Genomic DNA, 23,834 nt, shown 5'->3' with positions numbered 1-23,834 from the left:
TTTCCTCGTTTGAATTTAACTGTTCCCGTTCAATTTCTGAACAAACCTCAGGTAAACGTTTCCGGAAATACACTACAAAACATACAAACAATTTAACCGTTTAATTTTAAGAAAAATATCAAATTAGTTAGTTTGTTACATACTTTTAAGCTGATCAACGTTTTTTTTTGTCCACCTACTAACACTAGTGCTTAGCCGTTAGGCCTTGAGCACCAGGAAGAATTGAGCGGGAGACCCTACGCGGCCCAGCACTGACGGGGGCCGCTAGGTCGTATGTGTATAAGCAGGGAAGGAAATGAGGTTTACTTGGGAGGTGACGGAAGGTGGAATTGGGGTAAGTCACCTCCGGCGGACACGGGACAGTCGGCACCCAAAGGGTAGGATCGCCGACATGTGTCGTATTCCCTCAAACTTTGCCGCCCAGAAGCTTGGCTTACAGGAGTGCGCCACACTCTGATCAACGTTTAACATCTTCGTGATCAGCTCAGCAATCAGCTTAAAAAAACGTTTGTAAGAAGACGACATTGGGAAAACTCCTCCCAGGAACAAACCGGAAGTTAACTATGAAAAATATCCGAGGCGTTTAGGGAACGACCTTCTATTCCTCTCTTGTGTATATTCTATGCTGATAATTAGTTACAAAAAAATCCTAAAGTTTACTTCTAAAGAAAGGGGGAGAAGCATGTAACATGGAGGCACTAGGCACTGCCAGATCCAAGGAGTAGAAACTCCAAGGAATCTGGCAGCCATGTTGCATCCCCGCTCTTTAGGAACTGTTTTTACATATATTTTTTTTCTATATCCGAAATACTGAGTAATAAAAGGAACAAAGGTTACCCCGAGAAACCAAAAAATGTTTAACAGGGGTTATCACAATTTTTTTTTCAGTGTTGACTGGGCCCTTGCTTTCCGTGGTTTTGGTTTTGCGCCTGATGGCGGATCAAAAGAGATCGGTCGATTGACCTCGCGTCCTCCCTCGTCCATTTGAAATTTTACGGTTTAGTAGTTATGTTTTAGGCTTGGGAGATAAGCTCCCAACATGGACGAACCAATACTGAAGGACCGATGGCAGCCCATAGAGCCCCATACTACGCGTATTCGGGAACGTTGATTCCCCCGAATCCGGTTTGTTACTATCTGCCGCTAGAAGGCGAATTAACAAGTATTTTTCAACTTTCTCACTCTACCATCCGTCCTTCAGTATTGGTTCGTCCATGCTCCCAAGGGAAAACTGAGATTGACTCTCGGGCAAAAGGAAAATCTTCCCTGGTTAGGTTAGCTATATTATTTTTCTGGAGGTAAACCTGGACCTCGTATAGCGACCGTAATCTTTTATTTAATTTCAATTAATCTTAATTTTTTATAAATATTTTTGTATCTCCCAACATCAACGGTTATAAATCTGTAATTAGCATCTACTACTGCCATAAGGACAATAGAATTGGACTATTTTTTTTAAAATTATGTATATTAAAATTCCGTTGGTTCGGGACTTGCCCTTCAAGAAATTTTCCCATTTAGTAATTACTTTGTAGTTATGGTAAACAAGGCAATTTTTTGGGGCTTCGTCTGCGGTTTCCATGTAATATATTTCCTGTTAGTAATGTCTAAAGGGTGGTCTTTCAAAAATTATTAATAACTATTGCAATAATACTATGTTAAATGATATTATGATGACTTTGCATATTTAACAGCAATTAAATAAGAAAAGAAAATGTATGCTTCCCCTCTAGCAAATAAACAAGTAGTAATTTTTTATCCAATTGGGAAAATATTTTATTATCTTAAATTGCTTTTTTTATTTCATTTTTCTTCAAAATAAACTTGAAATACCGACACCGTCTAAGAATCCATCCTCTAGGGACGGTCTAGAGTCCTCCGTTGGTTGTTGGAATCTTGGTCTCTTTTGACTACAAGACCGTCTTAGGGTTGGCGGCTGAGTTGGTGGTGGTGCCATTGATGGTACGGTTACTGTGAATTCCTGAAGTTGGTGAGGTGCAACAGGAACTCCGGATGGGGACGATGTTGTCACATCTATCGATTCAACGAAAAGGTTTGGAAACATCTCCCCCCGTGCTCGTTTCTCAGTGGAGGTTCTCGGGTCCCATAGCTGCACCTAACGCACGCACACCCACCCACATATTTATTACATTTTCATTCTCTTTATTTATAAGTTATTTAAAAGTTTCTTACATTACTCACCTCCATCACCCCACCGCAATTGCAGAATTTTTCCTTCAGTTTCCTTACATTCGGGAAGTATGGGAGATGTACCTCCACGACACTCCTTCCCTCCTTGCATACCATTTCATTAAACTACATGTTGTGCATGACTTGTGTTAACCATTTCCTTGAAGGTGAAATTTAACTCGGACGCTTGGCCACGAGAAAATTAAAACGGCTTTCGTCTACGTACTACCATTGCTAGTCATTTTGCGCTTACCATTTTATTACACAAAGTTCCGTATTTAAATACAAAATATCGACGTAGACCAAGAGCCAGTGGCCTGGATCTTACCTCATAAAGTACAAAAGGTCTGACTATTGGAATGAGTTTAGTTTTGATGCTCATTAATAGATTTGGCCGTCTTACGCGTAACAGCTGGGGCATTTGAGGAGGGCGGGGTCATGTTTGACCCTAATGAGGTATGATTTCTTACTTCATGAGGTACATAAATAAAAAAGGTGGCAAATGATAGAGCTGGAAATGGCGATTCCAAATATATGAAATCTGACGTCATCAAAGGGGGCCATCAATAAATCAGACGGGGGTTAAAATGGTCGAATGAGGTATGAATTCTTACCTCATGAGGTACATGTATGAATCCGGTGTTGTTTGATAGATCTGGTCGTGCTAAATAACAGAATATAAAATCTGACTGGAAAATACGCGGCTAAGGTTTAATCTGACGGCCTGATTCTTGCGTCAGACTATGACAACTTCGTGCCTCATAAAGCTAGATTCCCACTCGACCTAAAAAAATCGCCGGAAATCACACAGCTGACGGTAGAAATTTTAACTTACGCCGGCCTCCGGCGGTAGACCGTTCACACTACGACTGAATTTTGAGTTTGAAAGATATATTTTTGGGTCACGTGACAGGTAAGAGTGGTTTCCATAACATTTATTTCGCACTCTGAATTGGTATCTTTGTCCCATTGTCGCTTAGATCGTACAAGAAGGGATATTTGCTAGCCTCCTCGATAAAGTCTTCCTTATTAACGTCTAATCTCTTTTTCCTTCCATTAGTTTCATTTTTATTTCTTGGTGGCATGTTTCCGATAAGCCTTGGTCAAAAAAATGGCGGCTATCAATCGATCTTGCGTATGCGTGCGCTCTTGAAATTTATGTCGTAGTCAGTAGGTTAATTTGATTGCCTGAGACACCGGCGTAACGTCGAACACGACCAAAAAATACAACAAAACTTACTCCCGGCCGAGCGAAAATTCCGTCGGGCTCGGCGTAATGATTTTTCGGTCGAACCCCTTTCTGCCGGGCTTCCGTCGTGTTTTCCGTCGAGTGGGAATCTAGCTTAAATGTAGCAGGGTTTTTTTTGTAAAAGCAGCCCCACTGATATCAAGTATATTAAACTTAACTTGTTTGAGCGAGTTGCCTCTGATTCTAACGAGGTGATGTGGTAAAATATTTGGGACTCTGATAAATGAGATGAACTTAAATCGGCATCGTTTCTAAATAAAGCTATTTCTATTCGGGGGGGTAAGGAGAGTTTTTGAAGCAAACGAAAGTACAAAATTACTATTACGACCTTAAATCTTAGAAAGCGGCCAATAAAAGTACAGCATGATTTTCACTTGGCGTAAATCACGACTTTTCGCCCGACGTCAAGCGACAACCGAATAAAAACATGATTACGCTGGACAGAAATTATGTTGAGTTTGGCGATATTAGCTTTCTATTTTTTTCGGTCGCGTTCAACGTTAACGCTCTGCGCGAGTCAATCAGCAATAAGCTTGAGTCTTAACGTCATTTTCAACCACGCTTGTTCGGAAAAAGACGTCCGCGGTCCGCCATGTTTTTATTTATTTCGTTCCTAATCGTATCGGTTACTAGTACAAATCCCAGAGAATGCCGAAGTTCAATCCTGAAAGTTTTATTGAAGAGGTTAGTAACCATCCATATATTTATGATATTAGACACAGAGATTACAGAAAAGAAAGAAAATAGATGGGCCGCAATTGGTGTAATGTTCAGTTTATCTGGTAAGCCATGGTTTCATTATTTGCGGGAAGCACGCTAAGTGAAAACGCTATAACGCTGGGCGACAACGTGAAAAGCAAATCTGACGTTTGACGTCCAGCTGCAAAGTCGTTTTTTTCGGTCAAGTGAAAACCATGCTACGCCACGCAAGGCGACTGTGAAAGTAAATTTGGTGTGACTGGCTGCTGCTAGAACGGAACTGACTCGAACTAACTGCTGTCGGACCTTTTACCCAGGATTCCTTTGGTTTATTTCGGAAAGGCCTATTAACTCAATGGTGACCTAGTTCCTAACTCTTTAGAAGAAACACCACAAAATGAACCTCATGACTATGACGATAAAACCGTAAATATTGATTATCAGACTGATTCGGATGATGAACCAGATGACGTTTAAAATGTAACATTTTTGTATCTCTCTTTGCATTAAATAATAAGTGAACCTTAGAAGGTTTCATTGAGTTTGAAATAAAATGGGCCTGTGTAGAGCTATATCAGTTGAAGGGGAAAACGTCACAGTTGGGCCTGCCAATAAACGGAGCTGGTTTTCACCCTCCCTCCGTGCGGCCGTGGTAGAACTCTATGCTAAAGTTTGCGCACAATAAGGCACCTGGGCGGGGACTGGCGAAACCCTGCCTCAAAAACTCTCCTTACCCCCCGAATTGAAATAGCTCTATTATTAAATGATGCCGATTTAAAGCAATGGGCGGCTCCGTTGATGCCAGTGAAAGATGCCTTTTCTGCTACACGTTGGCTAAGCTTGGCAAAGGCTAGTTAAACCAAAGGCAGGAACCAATGAGTGCATTAGGTCTCATTGGTTCCTGCCTTTGGCAAGGTGAAATTCGTGTCCAGAAGATTAACCAGCATGCTAGGGGTGATAATGGAGCCGCCTGTTACTTTAAGTTCATCTCTTTATCACAGTCCCAAATATTTTACCACATTACCTCCTTAGAATCAGAGGCAACTCGCTCAAACAAGGTAAGTTTAATATACTTGACATTAGTGGGGCTGCTTTTACAATATAACACTTGCTGCATTTAAGCTAGATTTCCACTCGACGGAAAACACGACGAAAACCAGGAAGTAAGGGGTTCGACCAAAAAATCTTTAGGCCGAGCCCGACGGAATTTCCGCTCGGCCGGGCGTAAGTTGTTTTCTATTTTTCGGTAGTGTTCGGCGTTACGCCGGTGTCTCAGGCAATGATATTATCCCACAGACTGTGTCATAAATTTCAAGAGCGCACGCATACGCTATATAGATTGATAGCCGCCATGTTTTTTTTTGTCGGAAACATTCCACGAAGGAAGAAAAATTTAACTAATGGAAGTAAATAGAGGAAAGATGTTAATAAGGAAGTCTTTATTGAGGAGGTTAGATAATATCTCTTGTACGCTCTAAGCGACAATGGGACGGAGATACCAATTCAGAGTGCGAAATAAATGTTATGGAAACCACTCTTACCTGTCACGTGACCCAAAAATATATCTTCGAAACTCAAAATTCAGTCGTAGTGTGAACGGTCTTTCGCCGGACGACAGCGTAAGCTAAAATTTCTACCGTATGCTGCGTGATTTGCCCCGGTTTTTTTCGGTCGAGTGGGAATCTAGCTTTATGAGGCACGAAGCTTTCATGGCCTGACGCAAGAATCAAGCCGTCAGATTAAACCTTAGCCGCGTATTTTCCAGTCAGATTTTATATTCTGTTACTTAACACGACCAGATCTATCAAACAACACCGGATTCATACATGTACCTCATGAGGTAAGAATTCATACCTCATTCGACCATTTTAACCCCCGTCTGATTTATTGATGGCCCCCTTTGATGACGTCAGATTTCATATATTTGGAATCCCCATTTCCAGCTCTATCATTTGACACCTTTTTTGCTCATGTACCTCATGAGGTAAGAAATCATACCTCATTAGGGCCAAACATGGCCACGCCCCCTCAAATGCCCCAGCTGTGACGCGTAAGACGGCCAGATCTATTAATGACCATCAAAACTAAACACATTCCAATAGTCAGACCTTTTGTACTTTATGAGGTAAGATCCAGGCCACTGGCTCTTGGTCTAACGGCTTGTATAATGTGGTAAGAAATTATTAAGGATTAAATTAAATAAAAACTTTACGAAGGATGTTAAGTTTTATAAGTGTATTCAAAGTTCTTCAACTTTCGTTGTATTTATTGTATTATTTTTGTCATATTTATAACAAAATTAACAGGTGTTAATTGAAAGAATGAAGTTTTCCGAGCGTTGAATTTCTGTTTTGTTATTTTTCTTAATTCCCATCTTCTATAGTAACACGCTAACACATATGGGGCATCGTCGTCTTCTACGTCAATGTCTTCGCAAAGGCCATTCGCCATACACATGTTATGTAAAACAACACATGCAATAATGATATGTACCGCTAATTTCGGATTGTAATGGAGAGCCCTAGCTTTCAGCAAACACCGAAAGCGTTGCTATAGACATCCATTACACCTTTCAATGGTACATCTAGCCTTAAAAAAGCTGACATAAACCAAAATTCCGGAGTACCCTCTTCGGGCCCTATTATGGGGACCACTTAATGGATAGCCACTATCTTCTACAAAAAAAAAAGAAAAATGAAAAAACAATTATTAAAAGATTGGGCTTTGTGACTTTAAACTATCCCAACTCGAAATTGAAAAAAAAAGAACAGACACCTTCCCATATAAAATAAAATTGGTTTAAATAATTTGGTCAATAAAATCCGGTTGCAATGAATATATTGTTGGCACGTACTACCTCCCTTTTATTACTAGTAATTTTGTGGAGGGTCAGTTGTTAGTCATGCGCGAGATAAGCAATATAGCTTAATAATTACCAATTATCCAAGAATAATATTATGACCGTTCCAAATGTCTTGAAACATTTTTGTTGCAAGATATTTTGACGAGGAAATTAATCGCGTCCGTGATTCGTTCATGGGACTAGTGGAAGTCCCTAAAGCAGACGCACAAACGATATTTAAAAAATTTCTGGAACTTTTAGAGCGTTAGGGCTTCCACTAGAAAACCATAGATATACTATAGATAGACTATGAAGGGTCTAGATCCACTTCGCTGGCTTAGGCTTAACGAAAAAAACGCGGAAGGGACAGCTAGCAGACAGCCGCTATTTTCTGAGGGTAGCCGTATAAAACGCCATCTATCGGAGACAAATTGAAGTGGTAACAAATAAATCGCGCGAGATTCAAATTAGGCTTAAAAAATATTTTTACGAGTGGCTAAAAGTGCGCTTCTTTTTAGGGTAAAAAGATACAAAAATAGCAATATTGTTTTAAATGTGGCAATTAATAAGCCAATTAGCATTAATTTGGAAAAGGTAGCGAGATTTAGGGGAAAAACTTCCAATTTAGTAATATTTTGGAAAGGGGTTTATTCAGTTGATAAAGGTTGATAATTACAATATCTAGCGCACATTTAACCGCTAATAAATATTTTCAAACATGGAACGTACATAATTTACTTGGAATAAATGTTTTTACTAATGAAACTTTCTTTGATTTTTGGTTTAACATTAAAGAGTCATGGAAGTATTTCCCCAATGCATTGTTTTTAAATCTAAGAAGGGTTATAAACTGTGCTTTCAAACACTGTCGAAACGATTTAGCTACCTCAAACAAACTCTCATTTCAGAGGTATATGATTAATTTTCTCCCGTATTATGTATGGTTTAAAATGTAGCTTTCCGTTTTCTAAGCCTGATTTACTGCAGGCCATAAACCTTGATAATTGGGCAGCGTCTAAGACTGATTGTTTGTTGTCAGCTTTTCTTAGAAAGAGAATTACAAAAATGCAAACGGTGTATTAATAACAAGAGTTCCAAGGAAACCCTTACAATTTTGTCGCGCTTTCTAATGTATTTTAGCAATGTATAATGAACTCCATATTGATATAATAGCAAAGGATAATTATTACAAAAACTATATTTAGGCACTGTATAATTAATGCCTTACTTATATACAGTAACATTGCTAATTAATATTGAAATCGTATAAAGAATATCTCCCCAACAAAAGCCGAGATACAACAAACCCCAAAAAATCCTTATTTCTCAGCCTGTTACGGCTACAATGACAGGGAGCCGAACATAAAGAGGTCACACAAAAGACACGTGTCCTTGGAATGACCCATATTAGTTTACAACACGTTTCCGCACAATTTAAATGAGTTCATAATGTTTAGCAGACGGCATAATGAATTTTAAACTTTTCAGGACGGTCTGAGAATAGGACTAGGCAATATCCCCGTCGGCGTTACAGCGTCACTTTCGGCGAAAATGAGCCAAATAACGATGAAACCGAATTAAAAAATTAAACACCGTTAGCGGAATGCAGTGAGCAACAAAAAATGTCGAGTCCGCACGTTTAATTACCGAAATTCAAAGAATAACAGCGAAAACATGAGAGTGGAGGTATTTTTAGTAAGGTCTCAAACACAGTTATAGAAAAGCCCCGTCATGAGTCCCGAGGAACAAACAATACGAGCTTTTCCAAGACCTATGGCAAAACGCTGCCAGTAGGTAAAACCAAAAGACGGCGATAACACGAAAAATAGTTTAAATCACTGAAAATTAAGTTTGATTACCGTTAACGGAAGGCTTTAGAAGTCGTTATGTGCAAAAATCAAACGAAGCCAACTCGATCACGCGCTCAGCAAAAAAAAAAAATCCTTATTTCTCAGCCTGTTACGGCTACAATGCGGCTCTGGAGCAATGAGATAGATCTCTATGAGATAGATAGAGTTACAATTCAAATACTCGCGTATGCGTATTTTATTTAACACGTTTAAAAACTATCTTGACAGCTTGTTACACAGATTATAGCAGCAGACGTTAATAAAAAAAGTTCTTAGGGTGGCGCCACCCGTATTTGATAAAGATTCATGCTCGATAAAAGGTGTATTGCGAAACGTCGATCTCGAGATCTCACGTTGTGACTCTAGGTTTCATATATATATTCTATCTCATTGCTCTGGAGTAGTTTAAAGAGAGCGAAGGCGAGACGACGACGAAGGCGGAGCTGACGACGAAGGCGGAGCTAATCTTCCGTTTTTATGTCTTTTATGTCTCCGTAATATTTTTTCTCCATCATAGATGGCGACAAAATTAAAAACGATGATCTCTATTTAAAACATTAATGCAATCAAGAGTTTTAAAATAATTATTTTATTTGCACGAAGTTGAAAAAGAAGTTCCAGGTGACCATCTGACTTTGAATTCTTCACGCCTCACGCGTAGTTTTTAGCATAGAGTAATCATTACACTCGAACAGAATTTCTCTGGTTATAGCCCATATTCTTGATTAATTACCCTAGTTAACCTAGAGAAAAAAATTAAAATTGAGAAATACGGTTCCGAAGTAGAGACTCGATAGTTCAAAGAGGAAGAAGTTGTCAAGTAGCGCATAAACTTCAGAAATATTATGTTAAAAAAAGACAGGCCTACGTTAATTGATGTTGATAAACCCGTTAAGAATATGAACAAACCCGCTGATGTCCAAGTTCCGGATGAAAGGTCGTTTCACAAAGAGCATCTTGTCAATATCAACGATGTTGAAGTAGGTATTGAACATCATGCAACCACTTTAATTAAAAACCTATTAACTTGTACTGACTTTAAAAATTGGCGAAGGATAAGAATCTTTAATTGAAGGGCCAAGCCATCAGGCATAAACTGTCAAAGCTAATTTTATTTCAAGGGCAGAAAATAGTTTACCATTACCCAGTAAAGATAAAGAATTAGCCTTGGCAAAAAACAATATTTTTATTTAAAGATTCATTTACCTTACGTTTACGTTACGAGTACAGATTATTACCATTTAATATTTAAGATTTCTTTTTACTTATTCCTGGCGAATAATAATAGAGAAATAATCTATGTCTAAAGCAGTTAAATAAAGAGAAATTATTTAATAAAACAGAGCACGACTCCTATGACTTTAATACCTAATTTAGTTTCTAAAGCTACCGATAGATGTCGCTTTATACGGCTACCCCCAGAAAATAGCGGTTGTCTGCTCGTTGCCCCTTCCGCGTCGACCTCCCATTGAATTGCGTATCTACCCTTTTAAAATATCTATGTAAAAAACTTGATCGGATTTGCTGCAGATAATGCATCTGTAATGATGGGGAACATAAGTGGCGTTCAAGCTCATTTAAAAGTGCGTTGTCCTAATTTATACGTCATGGGTTGCGTCTGCCATTCATTCAATCTGTTTGCTTCGTCAGCCTGCAAGACATTGCCGCGTACAATCGAAGATCTCCCTAGAGACATTTATTCGTATTTTAGCCATAGCGCAAAAAGAGTTTCCGAATTCAAAGAATTCCAGGAATTCGTAAAAATATAGCCCCAGAAAATACTTCGACCATGTCAAACAAGATGGCTGTCTTTGGAAACGGTTGTAAAAAGAATCCTAGAACAATGGGATGCCATGATTATAAAAGATTTAATATTTGAAAATAATTCTTATCTTAGTTTTTTTCACCAAAATAGCTTTAGTAAAAATATTTCATTATGAAATATCTGCATCGTTTTAAAAACATTACGCATGTGCATTTTACTTTCAATTAAAAAATATACAGTTTGGTTTGGTCATTCGGCTCTACAAGGAGAATAAAACGTACTAAAATCGTTGATAGCTGATAAAATAAATGTAGTATTGAAACCTGACAAAACGTGTTCGTTAATTATAAGATGTGCTTCGGATGTATGGGGTGTGTTCAACTTCTGTACCATCGTCCAAGACTTTAGTATAACGTGCTCGAATCAATTTATTCCACTATATACCCTTTCTCTTAAACATGTGATCGCTCAAATACTTAATTAAACTGAGGATTAGAGGGGTAATAAAGAGTTTGAAGTAGGTGTGAATATCTGGCGGGTAATATCTAGCGCTAAGAACGGCATCATCCAGAGCTAACATCTCCTCGGCATTGTTAGTGAAGGAATTATCAGAGGCGGGCTCTTCAGAAGAGGTTGCCATCGGATAATCCTCTGAAAAGGAATCGTCAGGTTGGGTAGAGACGGAAGACCTTTGAGGTGATGGTAACGGATTTCGACTGTGTATCTGGGAATGACGGTTAAGATGAGCTTCGCGCGCGAAACTTCTTCCGCACCTAACACAGGAATATTTAGTATCGCCATGCTGTTCGCGGATGTGTATTTCCAACATATATTTTATCTCAAATTTCCGATCACAAACGTCATGCTGCTTGCATCCGTGTTTTAACAGCACGTTTTCACTCTTATACCGCTTATCACAAGTGTTACACAGAAACATTTATCCCAGTTTTATGAAATACTAATACGTTTATGGAGGGTGTAATAATGAGGAATATTTCGGTAGTTTATATAGCGACTTCACCTCGAACGACATTGAGACTATAGAAATCTCGCACTGGCTATTTGGGGTGTTAAAATGTATGCTTAATCAAAAAATTAAATGGCAGAGTGAACTTACTCCTCGAACTGCTTTGAGACTTATGAGATTTCATTCTGTCTTATCTTTAAAGATAAAAGTGTGTTTAGATAAATGAAAAGGGAGAGTCTACGTCTATTAACTTTTTTTATTGTTTAGTATATAAATGAAAAGAAAGAGTGAAAAAAAATTAATCCTGTTCAGGATCTGCCAATATCTGGGTCATTATCTCATTGATTTGTTTTTATAACTTGTCCGTCTCGATGATGGGCTTCACTCTCCTTTTCTTTTTAGATCTCTTTGAACCTGTAGACTGAGGTCTTTTCCTATGGCTGGCGGAACCTAATTCAGGGACAATCGACGGTTCGGTTATTGTCTCGACACCCCGGATTTCATGTGTAGCCTGTAGGGGGGGGACGGCAGAGACAGCACGGCATATGGGATGGGTTGGAAGGATGGTAGATCTAACGTCAAAATGGTAGGTTGAGTGACCACTGCTAATGGAAGGTCAACTTCAAACCCTAAGAAAATTAGGATTTCCACCATTTCCGTCTCGCCGTCCACCGGCAACGGGATTTTCTCCACCTTAAGAAAAAAAAAATAAATAGAAACAGAAATAAAATATAGTAGTTTCGGATAAATTAACTTACTCCCGACTCTTTTTCAGTCTCTTTTGCCTGATGTTTTCTAAATTAGCGTGGTAAGGAAGATCAACTCTTATCCACCATGCTGGTTCGTCGAGAAAAATTCCATTATGCCATGATTGGCGATATTTTCGAACAATCGTCGCAAATATTTTAAATGTTAATACTAAATTCGGGGCTATTATCCCTAAAGTCGCGGTATAGATGATTCTACAGATGGTGGGCTTGCTAGACTTCATGGTCTTATTCCGTATTTACTTCCGGACAGGTCAAGTTAGAAAAATTACTTTCCATAAATCTGAAGCGCTATTTATACTACTTCTATCCACTTAATGAAGCAAAACAAGTATGAATTAAATTTTTATTTCAAGTGAAATGTACATATTTTTTTCAACCATAAATTTAATCGGAAAGCTTTAAAAAGACAACAATAGTGTGTATTTCTATGGTAAAAACAGTTCGATGGTAGGGGTTTCGTTTGAAAGACTGCTTAATTTGGGGGAACCCAGAGTCTCGACATTTCCCACGGTGTCACCGATAGATTTCGAAATAAAGAGGTCAAGTTAGAAAGATACTTTCCATAACGCTCTGGTTTAAAACCACTTTCTGGTTTTCGAATCCCGATATTTTGGTTTAAATCTTAATTAGTTGACCATTTACAACGGTATCTCCTGGAAACTATAGAATTACGTACTTACCGGCAGAAATCAATATATCATGTTCATCCATTTCTCTGCGTTTACAAGTTTCGCATGCCAACATTGTTAAGGCTCGTTTACATGTGCGCGAGAAATGGAAAAAGTCGAAGCGTAAAGCTGAGAGATGAGGCGTGTTGGGGTTTGCGTTCCCTTAGCGTACCGTTTACAAACAAGCGAGAATTTTTTAAGTCGCGCTTGTTGCTCATAGATGAAGCGGGTTCTCCGAATAAGCTCCGATCTGCCGTGGTAGATTTGTCAGCTCATGTTTGCTTGTCGCAAAGAGTCACGTGATTTTCCAAGCCAATAATAGCCAAGGACCGAATATCGTTTGATATTTTTGCGTTTGTTTATCTCGCGAAATAGGCCTAGGCACCACCATAGAGAATGTCTTTAAAAGAAAGAAAAGAACAAGATAAAATTTTTGAAATACGTGTAATCATTTGCCTCATCCTTTTAAGCTTGACAATTAAAACAACATTATTCTCAAGCCCAAGTAGAGAAAATATATATAAATAAGGTTAATCCAAAAGGAGAAAATAGCCTTCTTTGTTTCTATATCTCCATATAGGATGTACCCACCAACGACGTTCCATTCTATTATAAATATCGAATGTTTTTCAAAACCAATAGTTTCTTTTTAACCAGAAGCAAACTAACGACAGTCGACGCCATTTTAGTTGTTTACTTCCGACTGAAAGGCAACTCTGCAATCTAGGCTCATGCTACCGCCCAGCTCGTATGTAAACGAAGGAGCGGGTGGAGCAGCGGGAACAAACGCTTTTGGCAGACGCGATTTTTTAGGCGCGAGAAAAAGATTCGACTTTCAACTTCTACTCTCCGCTTTAAGCTTAATTCTCGCGCACATGTAAACGAGCCTTTAGTCTCATCCTTTCGACTAGAAGTTTCCAATCAATTTTAGCGAGGTTTGGCAATGGAGGAGTGAAGATGCAGCTTTGGATAATGTTTCCGGAATTGTTTTCAAGGTGACAACTGGGGCATTTGGTAACGTTTTGCGACTTTGTCCATAATAGTTCTTGAAGAGCGTTAGAGTCAAAAGTTTTCATTTATTCGCTTAGTTTTTGGCAAGAGAACCCATAAGAATTCACTAGCATCTTATTGTTGGTTGTGGGTAAAAGGCAGACCAACAGCCGTTCGCAAATTGATACCACCGTCGCAGGAACTCGTATTTGAATTTTCTACATGCTCAATAGTGTGACGAAGGCAAGTCAAAATAGGGTTATCGCTCAATGATCCTTTATACCCTTTAATTATGTTTCTTAATTCCGGAATCATTGGCTGCGTTCAGTAACACTCATCAGGAAAAACATCGATGTTTGGAAAAATGAAATCGGTGTTCTTTTGACGTCATGATGACGTTGCAGTTGTTGAACGGCACAATTTTGTGTAATCGATGCTTTTCTTAATGGCGACGATATTATGATAACGTTACGGTAGAGGCTTAAATAATAAATCCGAACTATTTACAAAGATATTGTACTTCGATTTATCAATTAAATCAAAACTCTGTCATAATCCTTTTTTACCGAAATAATATATTGCTTTTTAGTATTATTATATATAAGGATAATATTTGTCAATTCTTTATTATTTAAAATTCCAGGAGATTCGGATGTAGTTCCCTCCAATTTTTTTTGTCGCGCCGCAAAATGACGAAATTTACGTCATGAATCCGATGCTCATCAAAAAAACCTACTCTCACAGCTGATTTTTCTGATGGGCAGCTTATGAGCATCATGACGTCACGCCCAAAGACGCGAAAAACCGTTCAGTAAGACATCGATGTCATCTTTTAGTCATCGATGTTTTTGATGCCGGTTACTGAACGCAGCCATTAATAGCAATTGTAAAACGCTATTTCGTAGCACGTTACTCCATCTCCATTCTCAAATTCCTTTTAAGGGAAAAATGTCTATACTCTGAAGACCAACTCTGATCTTTTTTGTGGTTTTTCTTTTGCCGTTTCACCAGATCGCTCTCCTTCACCTTCTAAAACACTCTTCGACGCCGGCCTTTTTCTACCTCTCTTTACTTCCGACTCCGCTATTTTTATAAGTGGCAGATCAGGTCTGTGTTTTTGACGCAGCCTTTTATACTCCACGATGGCCCGTCCATCTGCCATTATTTTATTCGGGCCTAATTTCACCATTCCCCCCTAATAGACACAAGTCACTCAATGGTGAGAACAGAAATTAAAGTTTATTTCATTAAACATTTGAAAGACCATTAGAGTCGGGATTACTATATTGTTTACTATTATTCTAGAAAATTAATAATTCGTTTAAATCATGATTAGTTAAGTTTTATTAACATTAAATTTCTTAGAATAGGCAAAAAATCGCCCCTCGCCATGTAAAATACAGATTTTTTTCAAATCGCCGCCGTAAAGATCCCATTTTATTATTGGTTGAAAAAATATCTCACACTCGGCGGGTGTCTAAGGGTTAGTTTAATAATTGTAACAACCTTAAAACAAGAAAAGTCAAAATTTTAGAAATCTCAAACTTTTATCGCTTTAATATTTATTATACGAAAGTCTCCGTATAACACATCAATTACTATACTAATTTTCTTTAAAACTAATCATTACGTTTATCCTAACAATTGTGCTATGATAAACGCTCGTTCACAAATCACGATTAAAAAGCCATTTTTAACCTCTTGAATGCTTTTCTAAAACATTTGCTCCCTTAGGCACCCCCAAAAGGTTTTTTTCCCATTTTAATTCGCTAATTAAGATCAAATGAATTTTTAAACGATATTTAAAAATTTTTTAACCATCAGGAAAAATAAAACAAGTTGGGAAAACCAAAATATTACCTCTCCGTGTCGAGAAGATTATATAAACTTAAGTATCCAATGAAAACGTCGACTTTTTGCCCTCATCCTTTCCCGCGCTTTGCGCTTCCGCATTTCATCCTCTCTCAACATTATCTTCCTCCATTTTACATACAAAAATCAAATACTCACAAAAAGAAGCGGCAAAAACCTTCTGGCTCTTTACAACCACTTAATTTGACTTAATATCCAACTTCAAAACACAAATATTTTCTGGTAGATAAATTAACAACCTACAAGCAAAGAAAAATTCTCAAGAATGGCTCCCGCAAATTTAATAGGTCTTGTTTTATATTCTTATTAAGAATAAAACAAGAGGATAAAAAAGGTCTGTCCTCTCGTAATTTTTTAAGCTTTTATCATGATTACTCTATACAACAGTAACAAGGAGTATAAACCCATTAGTGGAAGCAGTATTTTTTTTCCAAACAATCTCACTTATGTTTATCCTCTCTAGACTTCGCTAAAAACGTATTACTCCTACATAAAATATTAATAGACAGGCAAGGATTCATACCATTAAAGAAGGAGCGCAATATTATCCATATTTTCATTTCATATACAGAGAAAAGAAATTATGTTTCTGAGAGGAGCTTCCCATTTTAGTTGTTGTTTTGAAAAGTATATCGAAATGCACGGGCCTTGATAGATATAGGAGGAAATGAATGAAATATATCACAATGCACGGGCCTTGATAGATATAGAAGGCAATGAAGGAAATATATCGCATGCACGGGCCTTGTTAGATATAGGAGGCGATGATAATCTCTCTCTTTGCACGAGAGGTTTGTCTTTAATAAATATAATTATTTTTAATTATTTAAATCTTCAATAATTAACATTAATAATAGTTAAATCGTTTAAAATAAAGTTATACCTATTATCATCTCAAACTTTGCTAATATTGACGTTTAAAGTGAAGGGTACCCCTCTTGCCCGCTTTCTTCAAATTTTGGGGTATATATACGATCCGTTTCCATTATAATAGTAAGGAAAAAGCGCAATTGCGAAAACCTTTGGTGGCGATCCCACCTTAGGGAGGCTAGACGTTTCTCGTAACCCTAGCTGATCGCCGCGTATATCCTAAAACCAAACGATGATAATGGAGAAGAAGCCAATGATACAGATTGGTGTCTATGTGGAATAGACGAAAGACCAGTGGATGGTTGTGTTAGAAGCCAGTGTAAGTGCAGACTGGTGTCAATGTGGGATTGACAAAGAACAGAAGATGGTGGTGATTAGAAGCCAGTAAGAACAGACTGGTGTACGTGTGGGATGGACAAAGATCAGAAGATGGTGGTGTGAGAAGATGGTGGAGGAGCCATTTCCGTGACTGTGAAAGCAGTTCGGAAATGGCGAACACGTTTGCTCCGATACGCTAACTGCGAACGCGGTCACGTGGGTGTAACAACGGACAGACAGACAGACACACAGACACGGCCGTTACAGAACCTCTCATGGACTACGTCACACGGAGAGGTAAAAAGGTCTGTCCTCTCGTAATTTTTTAAGCTTTTATCATGATTACTCTATACAACAGTAACAAGGAGTGGAAGCAGTATTTTTTTTCCGAAACAATCTCGCTTATGTTTATCCTCTCTAGACTTCGCTAAAAACGTATTACTCCTACGTAAAATATTAATAGACAGGCAAGGATTCATACTATTAAAGAAGGAGCGCAATATTATCCATATTTTCATTTCTTTTACAGAGAAAAGAAATTATTATGTTTCTGAGAGGAGCTTCCAATTTTTGTTGTTGTTTTGAAAAATATATCGCAATGCACGGGCCTTGATAGATATAGGAGGCAATGAATGAAATATATCACAATTAAGCATGGGCGAATACCAGTTTATGACTGTCGAGACGAATATCGAATAGTGAAAAATTTTCTTATCAAATACCGAGACGAATAGTTGTTTGGGAACCGAATATCTAATAATTAGGCTTAACTTAAAATTGCCCTTATCGAATAGTTATCGAATAGTCCTAGAAATAGAAGGATTAATTAAAATCAATTTAAATTATATTTAGAATTTAGATGCGCTATAGAGTAGTAGCACTTCAGGCCTATTTTCCCATAGAAACTTATACATTAAAAAGTGTAACTGCCATTACTTTTTTAAAACATTTTTAGGGTTAATATTTTTGTTTTCTCGAATAGTTAATGGAATATTTAACGAATAGCAGGCCCGAATAGTAAAATTCACTATTCGATATTCGTTCGAATACCCGAAATGGGGCTTATCGAATATCGAGACGGTTATTCGTCTCGATATTCGATCGAGTTATTCGTGTTACTCGAGTATTCGCCCATGCTTAATCACAATGCACGCGCCTTGATAGATATAGGAGGCAATGAATGAAATATATCACAATGCACGGGCCTTGATAGATATAGGAGGCAATGAAGGAAATATATCGCATGCACGGGCCTTGGTAGATATAGGAGGCAATGATAATCTCTCTCTTTGCACGAGAGGTTTATCTTTAATATTTAAATAAATATAATTATTTTTAATTATTTTAATCTTCAATAATTAACATTAATAATAGTTAAATCGTTTAAAATAAAGTTATACCTATTATCATCTCAAACTTTGCTAGTATTGACGTTTAAAGTGAAGGGTACCCCTCTTGCCCGCTTTCTTCAAATTTTGGGGTATAATATATACGATTCGTTTCCATTATAATAGTAAGGAAAAAGCGCAATTGCGAAAACCTTTGGTGGCGATCCCACCTTAGGGAGGCTAGACGTTTCTCGTAACCCTAGCTGATCGCCGCGTATATCCTAAAACCAAACGATGATAATGAAGTAGAAGCCAATGATACAGATTAGTGTCTATGTGGAATAGACGGAAGACCAGTAGATGGTGGTGTTCGAAGCGAATGATACAGATTGGTGTCTATGTGGAATAGACGGAAGACCAGTGGATGGTGGTGTTAGTAGCCAGTGTAAGTGCAGACTGGTGTCAATGTGGGATTGACAAAGAACAGAAGATGGTGGTGATTAGAAGCCAGTAAGAACAGACTGGTGTCCAAGTGGAATGGACAAAGACCAGAAGATGGTGGTGGGAGAACTCAAGTAGAGGAGTCATTTCCGTGACTGTGAAAGCAGTTCGGAAATGGCGAACACGTTTGCATCGATACGCAAACTGCGAACGCGATCACGTGGGTGTAACAACAGACAGACAGACAGACAGACAGACAGACACACACACAGACAGACAGACAGACACACACACAGACAGACAGACACACACACAGACAGACACGGCCGTTACAGAACCTCTCCTGGACTACGTCACACGGAGAGGTAAAAACCGCCATTTTCAACTTTAATCGCTTTAATTTTAATCAATAAAGCGTTGAACGCACTTAGATCTCCTTGAATAATACGGCATAAAAATTGGTTGTTAAAATCGTTGCCTGGCAACGTTAAAGGGTATGCGCAGCTTTATTTGAAAAACCTTTCATTCATTTAAAAAAAGATAGAGTCTCTTTCAAAGAATTGATAAATATCAAAATTTTAACTCTCCGATTAGTAGTTATTTCGTAATATGTATTTAAATATGTAGAGTTCCTACCCCCATTTTTTAAAATAGGCCGCCATCTAACAATGTGTATGACGTCAGCAACAGGCATTTCACTAGGGGGTATTTGGATCGGGACTCGGGGGAAAAATAAATCTTCAGTTGGGAGTCCCGGAGTCCCCACCACTACTATCGTATAATGAAGCGTCGTATGCATTGATTCTTATAAAAACTTAACGGTTTCCTTTTGAAGACCTACATAGTAAATTTTGCGGAAAGTTTGTTAATTAACCTCCGCCTGTAATGTCTTCAAGTTCGAGTAGTGAGTCGGATAATCCTGTCGATGTTTTGTCGGATTTTTCGATTACCTTAAGTGGTTCGTCTGAGTCTGACGGGGAGGGTGCCGTTGTTAGGCGTAGGATACACGGAAATCTAGGTGCTCAACCCTATCAGTTTGAACCTGAGGCGCGAGTTAACCAGCCACCAGATGAAATTGCCCAGGAGCCAGAGATAGAAGGGCATGAACGACTAAACAACAATAACTGGTAATCATTTAAGTTAATAAAGACTATCATATTGTAAACAACGTTTGATAATGAACTTTGTTTCTAAAAACAAGGTGTACTTGTGGGTTCTGTGTTCCGATGAGCTCGGTGGAAGAGAGTACGTGTTGCCAGGAGGTAAGAAAAGTGTGGGACAAAATCCAAGCAGAACACACTTGCATTACGCAGCACCCAGGCACGGAGTATGTCTATCTCAATATTTATAGCTTAGAGGCGGGCGTTTATGAGTATTGTGATAACAACTTTGTTATGCCCAATGATGCTACAATTCACAGGTATACCAGCTACACCCATTTTTTTATATGTGCCCTAAGATATTAGCATTTGACCGGTTAAATATTCATTTAAGAACCTACCGCTACATTGCCTACCGCAAGTTCACTAGATGGATATACAAGCGTTTGAGACGGGGCCAAAGACTCCCAATTCCTAGCTGCGTTTTGACGAAGATAAGAAACGCATTTCCATCCGAAGAATTTGCTGGATTTCATTACCCACGCATTAACGATTAAATTGGGTTAAAAAACGGCCCTTTTAAGGGCCATTAGACAGTAAAATATTGTAAAAATTTAGAGTTGGGATTTTTTTAATAACTGAATCATAACGCATGATGACTTAAAGTCGGATACCCTGTAATGAGGAGGCTATTTAAAAAATTGGTGACTCTCTATTTTGAAGGTATTTACTGTTTTGTGACACTTGAAGTTCCGATATAATCTCTTAAATAGTATAACATCGTGAACATGGGCGGAGTATGTTGCCTCCCCATGGCAAGTGTTGGAAACTTGTTTTGCAAGGCCAAAACATACACGTTTTATTACAATTCAATAATTATTACTAATTATATTAACTGATTTTTTTTTAATTATATAGGTACAGTTAACCATGGATTATGGAGACTAATATCGAACATCTACTGAATAGGGTCTTCTCAAACGTGGAGGATTCATACCATTTACACGAGGAGGCAAGGCTATATGTAGGGCAAAATAGTCTACACTTTTGCCCTACATATAGCCTCCTCTTGTAAATGGTATGAATCATCCACGTGTGAAAAGACCCTATACCTGGAAATATAACTTAATTTCTAGTACTTTACGATGGCGATGGCAACAAATAATAAAACACAAGTTTTAGTAATCAAATTATCTTTATTATTTTTAATTACGGAATGTGATGTTGAAACTCCCACTTCTAGTAATTAGCTTCATTCGCCTTGATTCTCTTCAACTATAAAACGTTTTTTTTGCTTGTACGATTCAATAGCCACGGATTTTTCAGGGTGAACATATTGAGCACTTAATGGTCGGGGAATCGGTACGGGATCTACTTCTCCATCATATAAATCTTTTGCATCCTTCATACTCAATTCCGCTCTTTCCATTACCATTGTGAATAAGTTGTTTACATAATCTAGATTTGAAAATAAACCAAAAATTAATAACGTAATTTACTTGAAACATTTTATATAATTACCGTAAGTAGATGGTTCCTTGATAGGTCTTACACTATACTCCCCTTGTTTTGCTTTGGGAAAAGAAACGCTGAAACGCAAAGTGCCATCTGCTTTACGAGCCTGAGCTTTGTTAGAATTTTCATTAAAATGTAAGACTGACAGGAACAATCTGGAAAACCAAATTATGGTTGTCTTATATGGGAAAACTAAACAAATATAAGTTTACCTAGCTTCCATAATTTTGTAGGGGTAATAAACACTCTTGCTTGCGAAGTGTAACACTACAGCGTGATACGCTTCAACATTTGATGTTTGGACAGTGGGTGATAATTGACCTATGTCATGGCTTGCGAGCTTGACAATATAAGCTAGTCTATTGTATGGCTCGGATACTGCAATTATTATTGTTTAAAATTTATCGAGAGAAATTGCCAGTAGTCGCACACCCCTAACTAATTATATGTTTTTTGTCATCTTACATTCCACTAGCCATTCTTTTAGTGTGGGTATTTCTTCGTGAGCACACTCTGGAAACAACCCACCGTGACCAGTATGTTGATTCGTGACATGACGAAGAATAGAAAGCCATTTGGTCTTCGCTAACTCCGCGTTTCCGTAGCTTGATATTGCACACCAATAAAAATGGTTTACAATGCTACGCTTCCACTGCAAAAGAACTTCGCAGTTTTTTTTCTTTCCTGCAGCGTCAATTTTAGTTTTAACCCCTAGATGAATATAATTTATAATTATATTAATTGAAAATTAACTCTACTTCTATGAGTTTGAGGGATTTACCTTTTGCAAGATGCCAGCAATCAAAAAAATGTTTTACAGTGGGATGCTCTTCTCTCATGTGCTTCCGAATACTTTTATGTCTGTCGGTTACGAGACTTCCAACTGTTATACCACTGACTGCCAAATATCTTAAACCTCTACGTAATCCTTCCAATTCCATTGCCTGGCTGCTCTTAACTTCAGTAGACTAATAAAAGAATATTACCGAATGCTTGCCTAACTACCAATAATTTAAAAGTCCATATAAAGTCTTTCATCCGGAACTTTACCTGGACCAGCTGTAGATGTATGACTTTTTTAGTGGTGCTCTCCAAAAAACAATAACTGCCATATAAAGCTGAATAACCTGGTGAATCGCACCTACCATCTCCACCAATATCAATTGTTTTGCCCTCAAATGACGTTAATAGCTCGTCTTCTTGTCTTATCCATGCCTACGACAATGGCACTAATAAATTTGAAATAATAGTCACCCACACACCAAAATCAACTTACTTCTCTAATAGTAGGAATCAGATACGCATTTAGTATGTTGCAATAAGCTCTTTTCTCAATCATAGCTATACCAATGGATTTGAACATTCTCAAAACTTTGGTAGGATTTAATCCAGCAAAAAGGATGGCTCCCGCAGTCAAGAGATTACCCAAAGGTTTTTTCATGATTTTTGGTTGACTTTCCCAAATAAAAGTATGATTGTTCTCGCAAACAGCTTTAACAGTGAGCAGTGATCCAAAAATTGATAGAGTTTGAGTGCATGGTGCCAAACACGAAAAACAAAATTTGAACAATACTAATAACGCTGACTGAAAAACTAAGAATTTCGGTTCTAACACAGGATCATCAGTATTATGATCCAAATGATCCGAATACCTATGGTAATTATGAAGATTTTTTCTATACTTTATAAAGGGTATTTCACGTATTACAAATACATACCGAATGAAACTAGTATCTCCGAAGCCAAGACTTGAAGGAGTAAAGCTAGTATCAAGTGGGTCAGGCTCGATACTTTCATCAACACTGTCATGAATATCTGATTCTTTATCTTCTATCAAAGTTGTACTATTATTCATAAAATCCGTTTGGGTTCCGGTACTGTTCAACCTGTTTTCTTTTGTCGTTTGGCATGCTAAATTAAAGTTGTCTCAAATTAAACTTTTAAATAAAATCTAACTACAAATATTACAATACCTTTATGCCGTATGTTGGGAAAAGCTTGAATACCAACACTTTTGCCAATATTATAAACTTGGATGTATTTGTCTCGAGTTTCAGAATGTTTCCGCAACAATTTTTCGTGCTGGGGTTTGTAACTAAGTTCTTTCAGTGATTCAACCATAATGTCACAATCTATACCGGTTTCAACATGTGTATCCACAGTTTTTTTTCTAAATTTATCGGACCGCTAGTTGATGGTGCCACGTTTGTTTCTGAATATAATTTTTTAAGACCAAAAGCGCGACTTCGGTATGGCATAGGGCTTGTTGCGCTGGTTTTTTTAAAGGGCAATGGTCTCTCAAGTAATTCTGCACTGCCACTGCAGCCTGGAGAAGGTTCAACATGTTTCTCTATGAAACAATCGGAAGGAAAAATAGTTGGGATAGCCGAGGTAATTAAA

The 23,834-nt window shown here is 37.9% G+C and overlaps 2 protein-coding genes across 2 annotated transcripts; one reads left to right on the top strand and one right to left on the bottom strand.

Moving 5' to 3' along the window:
- Positions 1–19,704: 19,704 nt before the first annotated feature.
- Positions 19,705–20,565, top strand: LOC149662799 (uncharacterized). The gene is made up of 3 exons (XM_089842320.1): positions 19,705–19,946; positions 20,021–20,239; positions 20,314–20,565. The coding sequence occupies exons 1-3, from the start codon at positions 19,705–19,707 to the stop codon at positions 20,474–20,476; spliced, it is 624 nt and encodes a 207-aa protein (XP_089698446.1). The 3' UTR covers positions 20,477–20,565.
- A 606-nt stretch (positions 20,566–21,171) lies between these two features.
- Positions 21,172–23,557, bottom strand: LOC149662798 (uncharacterized). Its single transcript, XM_089842319.1, has 9 exons — positions 23,408–23,557; positions 23,153–23,345; positions 22,711–23,086; positions 22,485–22,649; positions 22,216–22,402; positions 21,900–22,145; positions 21,647–21,812; positions 21,441–21,589; positions 21,172–21,377 (listed from the first exon to the last, which is right to left on the bottom strand). Exons 1-9 carry the CDS (start codon positions 23,553–23,555, stop codon positions 21,172–21,174), a joined length of 1,836 nt encoding a protein of 611 aa, XP_089698445.1. The 5' UTR covers positions 23,556–23,557.
- Positions 23,558–23,834: the final 277 nt, after the last annotated feature.

Source organism: Phalangium opilio, unplaced genomic scaffold, assembly GCF_054372755.1.
Source record: "Phalangium opilio isolate 3A_F unplaced genomic scaffold, DU_Popi_V2 ptg000063l_1, whole genome shotgun sequence".
In the NCBI taxonomy this organism is placed as follows: Eukaryota; Metazoa; Arthropoda; class Arachnida; order Opiliones; family Phalangiidae; genus Phalangium; species Phalangium opilio.
Note: the sequence above shows the minus strand (reverse complement) of the source record. Positions and strands in the feature narration are given on the sequence as shown.

What these genes read in the sequence shown, in the direction of transcription:
- LOC149662799 (XM_089842320.1), top strand. Translation starts at nt 19,705, where the DNA reads ATGTCTTCAAGTTCGAGTAGTGAGTCGGATAATCCTGTCGATGTTTTG. An exon ending in CGACTAAACAACAATAACTG is followed by an intron (nt 19,947 to 20,020) that starts GTAATCATTTAA and finishes TCTAAAAACAAG; the next exon opens with GTGTACTTGTGGGTTCTGTG. An exon ending in AATGATGCTACAATTCACAG is followed by an intron (nt 20,240 to 20,313) that starts GTATACCAGCTA and finishes TATTCATTTAAG; the next exon opens with AACCTACCGCTACATTGCCT.
- LOC149662798 (XM_089842319.1), bottom strand. Translation starts at nt 23,555, where the DNA reads ATGGTTGAATCACTGAAAGAACTTAGTTACAAACCCCAGCACGAAAAA. An exon ending in GGAGATACTAGTTTCATTCG is followed by an intron (nt 23,087 to 23,152) that starts GTATGTATTTGT and finishes TAATTACCATAG; the next exon opens with GTATTCGGATCATTTGGATC. An exon ending in AAAAGAATGGCTAGTGGAAT is followed by an intron (nt 21,813 to 21,899) that starts GTAAGATGACAA and finishes TAATAATTGCAG; the next exon opens with TATCCGAGCCATACAATAGA.